The sequence below is a fragment of the Branchiostoma floridae genome, chromosome 5 (genome assembly GCF_000003815.2).
Source record: "Branchiostoma floridae strain S238N-H82 chromosome 5, Bfl_VNyyK, whole genome shotgun sequence".
Lineage (NCBI taxonomy): Eukaryota > Metazoa > Chordata > Leptocardii > Amphioxiformes > Branchiostomatidae > Branchiostoma > Branchiostoma floridae.
In genome coordinates, this window is record NC_049983.1 from 954,933 (window position 1) to 961,467 (window position 6,535).

At 40.8% G+C, this 6,535-nt stretch overlaps 1 protein-coding gene across 4 annotated transcripts; it reads right to left on the minus strand.

The window, feature by feature from the left end:
- Positions 1-1,608: 1,608 nt before the first annotated feature.
- LOC118416842 (kelch repeat and BTB domain-containing protein 8-like) lies at positions 1,609-5,857 on the minus strand. Of its 4 annotated transcripts, XM_035822113.1 has the most exons (6): positions 5,572-5,855; positions 4,624-4,884; positions 4,155-4,294; positions 3,813-4,025; positions 3,315-3,508; positions 1,609-3,065 (listed from the first exon to the last, which is right to left on the minus strand). In XM_035822113.1, exons 1-6 carry the CDS (start codon positions 5,824-5,826, stop codon positions 2,635-2,637), a joined length of 1,494 nt encoding a protein of 497 aa, XP_035678006.1. In that variant the 5' UTR covers positions 5,827-5,855; the 3' UTR covers positions 1,609-2,634. The 4 variants fall into 4 exon arrangements, with proteins under 4 accessions (XP_035678006.1, XP_035678005.1, XP_035678008.1 ...); XM_035822112.1 differs by having other exon boundaries at positions 1,609-3,508; positions 5,572-5,854; XM_035822115.1 differs by lacking the exon at positions 1,609-3,065 and having other exon boundaries at positions 3,338-3,508; positions 3,820-4,025; positions 5,572-5,857.
- Positions 5,858-6,535: the final 678 nt, after the last annotated feature.

Sequence of the window (6,535 nt, forward strand, 5' to 3'; positions counted from 1 at the left end):
GATGTCTTCCCTTGTTGAGGGTTATGAAGAGGAAACTGTCGGACATAAAGAAAAAAAACACACATTACAAACAGTCTTAATACGACTGAACTTCAAATCAATACATTTGCTTCAGAAGGGTGAGCGACCTTCAAAGAATTGTTCGATTATCACGAAACAGCAAAAAAAATACCTTTTATTCAACCTTAATTTTTTATTTATTATTTTTTTACCTAAAAAGTCAAACAAGAAATAAGTATTTACTGACCTCACATCTGTGTTAAGTAGCAGAGCCATTTCTGTAGTCATCCCAAGCCTCGGCTTCAGTTTGGACTTCCCTTTCTGTACCACATTCCTGATGACCTTAGAGCTCCCCGGATCATCCCTGACTAGGGGATGTTCCAAAATAGCTGCCGTGTCATCTGAGGTCAGCAGGTTGAACCGAATGTGAGGGAGGATGCTGGGTAGGTGGTGCAGTCTGTAGGGGTGGATTCGACTGACTTTTAATAACACAGCAGCTTCAAAATGAAGTGTTTGTTATATTATTATTTGTTACATTAAAAGAACACTATAGACATATAGAACACTGACACCCACCTGTCCTCCCTGCTATGCTGCACCCATCTCACCACAGCCCCCCACACTGTTGTCTCCTTTTTAACATCCAGCTCATCGTGACTAATGATCTCAGTCAGCTGAGTCACACTCAGGCTGCAAAACTCCTCGCTGGTGGCAACCTGTGAAGGCACAGATCACATGTACATGTATGTTACCTGGCTCATGCAAGGTACTGTGCAAAACAACCTTGCATTGGTTAAGCCTTCTTAAAACTTAGAAAGAAAACAGCATTGGGAAGTGGGGTCTATTCTTTGTAATAATACTGAAACCAGCTATGCAGGTTACAAAATTCAAATTTGTAGATGACATTCTGTAAAATAACTGTCACCACACTTACAAAAAATGCAACCAAATATACTTTTTGAACGTTTTGCAATCATTTCTAACACAAAGACGTATTCTTATTTTTGTACTAGAATTCCATGACAGATTCCAACCACCTTTGTTTTCACCCCACCGTGGGGGCCACCCTTGCGAGGAGAGGAAAAAGTATGTGACCTGCTATTAAAATAAATGACCCACCTCAACAAAGTTTCTATGGATCAACTGCAGACAACGGTTTTGGACAATGTCCACAGAGTAGACACCAGCAAACTTGTACAGGTCCACACAGGTGGAGCGCTCCACGTTCATGGCCATGTAGCTGCTGCAGGTGTCTCTCACATAGTCCAGTTGGAGGAGGTCGGCTGCCTGGTACAGGGGCTGCACTTTGTCCAGGGACACATTGATGATTCCAGAGTAGAAGTAACTCAGGATCCACCGGCCCTCGACTTCAAGGACGACATCCTGCAGTACCCCAGCCTTCTGTAAGTCGCCCACAGTTCCAAGAAACCCGTGCAGATAACTCTTCGTAGGAACGAGGACGAACTGCGCTGACGTGGATAGTTTAGCATAAGTTTTTGACTGTTTATGCCGCTCAAGTAGCTCTGTTTATTGGTCAGCTTAAAACAAAAACAAGAGTCGCTCATAAAGCTTTGAATCGATTTTTTCTTGACTACACAGGTAATTATAACCAAGCTGTTGTTTATTTGTAATGATATCACTCTGGGTTTGGGCCAATGGAAGAAATTGTCAAGACAGGCATCGGGACTCTTGTGTTTGGAAATAACTGTTATTCACTTATACCTAACAGAGAGTCTAAATCTAAATAGGATATGCATTTGTACAACGGTGCTCCAAGAAAATACACCTGCTAACATCAAATCATTGTTAGAAGGATATATAACCAACAAAATACAACATGTATTAGTGAGAAAATGCATGTGCAAATTTACATTGTGCTTGTGTAAGGCTATCATATTTCAAAATAAGCTTTCCAATGATAGGTTAGTTTAATGCCTTTGATTAGGTATCAATGGGTATAGAATTGACTTAAATATAGTTACATACAATTTGTATTAGATTTAGATAATAAATAAAGGGAGGAGTGAAAAAAATACTTGACAAGCTTTTTAAAGAATGAACTAATAACCAACGTTCCATGTTTTTAGACACATTTATCAGGTTATTCGTTATGAGGCAGCCTGTCTCTAGTCTAGAAACAAGCATTTAGTTCCTGATTAATGTTAAAGTGCAACTTTAAATGCAGAGTTTTATCCTACATTAGCATTTAGCGAAAACTGATACGAGACTGAGGTGTCCTTAACCAGTACTGTCCTGACGAATCAAAACTAAAGGAAGGTTGATGACGATAAAAACACATACTTGGTGAAACTACTCACTATTATCTCCTCATTAACTCAGCATCTATACTTTTAATTGAATAGAAACATAAATATGCGATTAACTTTAACAAAATAACCATCGTTGTTTGTCGAATTTAGGCCTCTATGTGTCCATACGATGTACACCAAAGATTGAAGGTACGTGCCACATGAAGCAAAGCTATGGCAGGTCTGTTGATGCCGAGAGAAAGAAAAAGATGCCTGAAGAGACTACTAACTACTATCTTCTTATAGCATAGTTCAGTTCCATAAATGCATATTGTACAACGCGATCAAGTTCGACTTGAAAGTCATCGTATATACATCTATTCGTTTATGTGTCCTCACTATGTGAACCAAGATGTGATAGATGCATACGGGCCACAGGGCATTCAAAACCAAGAGGCATTCGTGAACTGTCAGGCAGGGTGGCCTTCAAGTCTGTCCACGTATCAGCAAACCTGTCATGCTCATATATGAGATGTGTGTAGTCTTCCTGGGAGTCGCTAAAACAGGTTAACCATATGTTCAGCTGGTTATTCAGTACGAAAAGCCTGGAATCAGTATAAGAATAACTTGTTTTGGGCCAGTCTTGCAGTTTCTGCCAGCAATCTGACTCTGTATCATACACTACAGTAAAGTTATGATCTGAGCAGAAAATCTCTGTTCCCATGACAGCAGCTGTACAGACTCCACCAAATGTTATTGGTGGGGTCCGCTTGCTCCAACGGTCCTGGCTCGGGTCGTAGCAATGTAGTTCTTTGTCTGTGAGAAAATAGATGTGTGAACTGCAGGATAATGCGGAACTGTGGTCGTATGCATTGTCAACTTCCAGCTCTGAACATTCCTGCCACTGTTTTAAAGAACGGTTGTACTTTCTCATTTGTACCAACTCATAGCCTTCAAGTGGATTGGCAGCAAGATAGAATAAGATCCCATCAACTTCAACAAGATGCTCGTTGTAGAATATAAAACTGTTTTCAAGTTTTAGCCACTTAGATACTGATGACATACCAGCACGTTTCCACACATTCCTCGCATGGTTGTACTTAAATATGGACAGCTGATCGTTACTCTGTCCTTCACGAGTCAGGATATAGATGTTGTTATCACTGGTGACTGTCACGTCTGTGACACTAGGGAGGTCTTGAGGTTTGTAACTGCAGCTGATGTACTTTCCTTCTCGAGGGTTCATAAAGAGGAGCTTTCTGGAACAAAAGGGAATAGAATACAGTTATACACATTAAACTGTCATAAACAAGTATGTTAACTTATGTCTTTTCCTAAAAAATGAGGCACAGCTCACAGTATGCTTTACTGTCATATTTCAAATCTTATCTTGTAAGTTGTAGCCTAAAAAAATGAGATTCACTGTGTGTTGGAAATGGGAGTAAGGCATATTTACATGTTTGAGACTGTGAATATGTGTATTACAGGACCTCAAAATATGGAATAACATTGTACAAGGATTCTAGAAACAGTAAGTCAGAAATACAGGAAGTATTTACTGACCCGCCACCTGTATCGAAGAGCAGCGCCATTTCCATGGGATTTTCAAGCCCCTGCCTCAGGTCACGGTTCCCTTTCTGTACCATAATATTCCTGATGACCTCAGAACTTCCAGGATCACCCTTGACAAGGGGATGATCCAAGATGGCTGCCCTGTCATCTGAGGTCAGCAGGTTGAAGTGGATGTGAGGGAGGATGCTGGGTAGGTTGTGCAGTCTGTAGGGTACAGGGTAATGACTGATTAAGCTGGCTGGCTGCCTGATATCACATCAGCTTCTTCATCAATCAAATTTATTTCATGCTAAACCCACAATATGCACCTATAGAGAAAACACTAACACTCACCTATCCTCCCTGCTGTGCTGCACCCATCTCACCACAACCTCCCACACTGTTGCCACCTCTTTAACGCCCATGTCATCATGGCTGATGATCTCAATGAGGTGATCCACACTCAGGTTGTAGAACTCCTTGCTAAATGCAACCTGTGAAGGTGCAGTGTATATGTTGGTAAGGGCTAAACAGTTTAACTGTGGAAAACAACCTCTCATTGGTGAAAGCTAAAAAACTTGAAACTTGGTACTCTTTATACTATTCTAATGACAGCTACAATTGAAAGTTATGAAAGTTAAACTTGTACATGTAACCCTCCAAATGATGACAACTTCACTAAAGGTATGCAAATGTAAAAGTTTTAAAGAGACATTTTAACGAATAAACTCATTCAGACTTTTCTATTAGTATTTTCAAACCACCCATCTATGAGAGGGAAATCATAACATTGAATGACCTACTATCAAAATATAAGACGCACCTCAACGAAGTTTCTATGAATACACTTTAGACAAGATTTTCGGACATTGTCCAGAGAGAAGACATCAGCAAAGGTGAACAGGTCCACACAGGTGGAGCGCTCCACGTTCATGGCCATGTAGCTGCGGCAGGTGTCTCTCACATAATCAAGTTGGAGGAGGTCGGCTGCCTGGTACAGGGGCTGCACTTTGTCCAGGGACACATGGAGGGTTCCCGAGTAGATGTAATTCAAGATCTCCCCAAAAAATTTTGCATCCAAACCCTAAAATAATAAAACGTAACAATGTTCAAACGGTTATCAAAAAAACGTGTATATCATCATCATTAGCATTACTATTATAAGCAAATCTAGTGGCAGTAGGTAACACACTCTGTAACGTAATTATAGTTTGTCAGTTGTGTTGTTATCAGTGATGTGTGACATTTTATTTATTAATATTGACAATCATATTCCTCTAATAAACCAACAACCATTTGCCTGCGTCATCAAATGTTGCCGTAAATTTACCATTAATAGGTGTTTATTATGTACAAGTGCAAAATTTGTCAGGAACACCAGAACGGTTAGACCACAATGTTAGCTTGAGAATATATGATAGTAGATTGCCTTTTTAAATCGTGAAATATTGGACAGCTATTTGATGTATGACGGTAGGACATATAGTACTTGCAAATATGGCAATAGATATTTATGTTATGATTACTGTAAGCAGAACACACTTTTCAGCTTAAAATGCATGCTCATGATAATATTGTCGGCAAAGTTGACCTTCAACCCCTAAATACGAAAGGAATGGGGAGGGGGGCATGGCGAGGAAAACATAAAAGAAATGTTTGACATTTGTGTATGCAATGGGTTAGGCCTGTTTCATATGTACTGTTTGACACGAAGCATCTCCACAAGTTCCCTGTTTCACTCTATTCTAACCACGCGTCACGCCAACCCTACCTGTAAAACAACCGTCTTCTGACGACTTTCCGCCATGTCACTTGTAAACATGGCCCTGAAGTACGGGCTGGCCGCGGACAGAACAAGCCGATGGCAGGGAAACCGCCGGCCCTCGACTTCAAGGACGACATCCTGCAATACCCCATCCTTCTGTAGGTCACCCACAGTTCCAAGAAAGCCGTTCAGATAGCTCTTGTCTTGGTAGGAACGAGGACGAACTGCGCTGACGTGGAGTTCTTGGTGCGCGGCAGCCATGTTGATGATGATAAAGGTTGACCGCAAGGTCAAAGAGGAGATTGTCGCCCACTGATTACCCGCATAATGTAGCAATATAAAGAGAGACGTCAACACCTCTTAAGAGAGAGAAATGCATATCTAACGATATAAACAACCGATATCAATATCTGTACCTCCGCAGGAAGTTTCATTTTACGTTCATTTACGTTTGAGATAGAAAACAGAGTGATCAAGATTTTGATGTATGTCTGTGGATTGGTCGGATGTTTACAAGTAACGTTAACATGCATTGGCATAATACCGCCAGTAAGACTTATACCGCCAGATTAAAAATAATGGAATTCAAAGAGATCTACACATGTAATAATACTTATTTCTGAGGCATGCACACTTCAGACATCTAGGTGTCCAATACATCATTTACAAAGCATCGATAACAAAGCATTCGAAAACAACAAGGCCAAACGTTTTCAGTTCTTATTCGGGGCAGGCAAGCTCGCCGTGGGACGAACACATTGTCACGTTCAGCGCCGGATTTGTAGATAATAATCACACGTGCACATGGCACAAGACGAGCATAATTCAACAGCAATCTTGAATTTCTGTTGGTGACCTACAACTCGTGTAAAAGTGTGAAGAACCGTTGCATGATAGCCCGCACTACGGCTGAACGGGCAAAATTGAACGTACGACGCCATTTTCCCGCCATTTTTATATCTACGCAAGA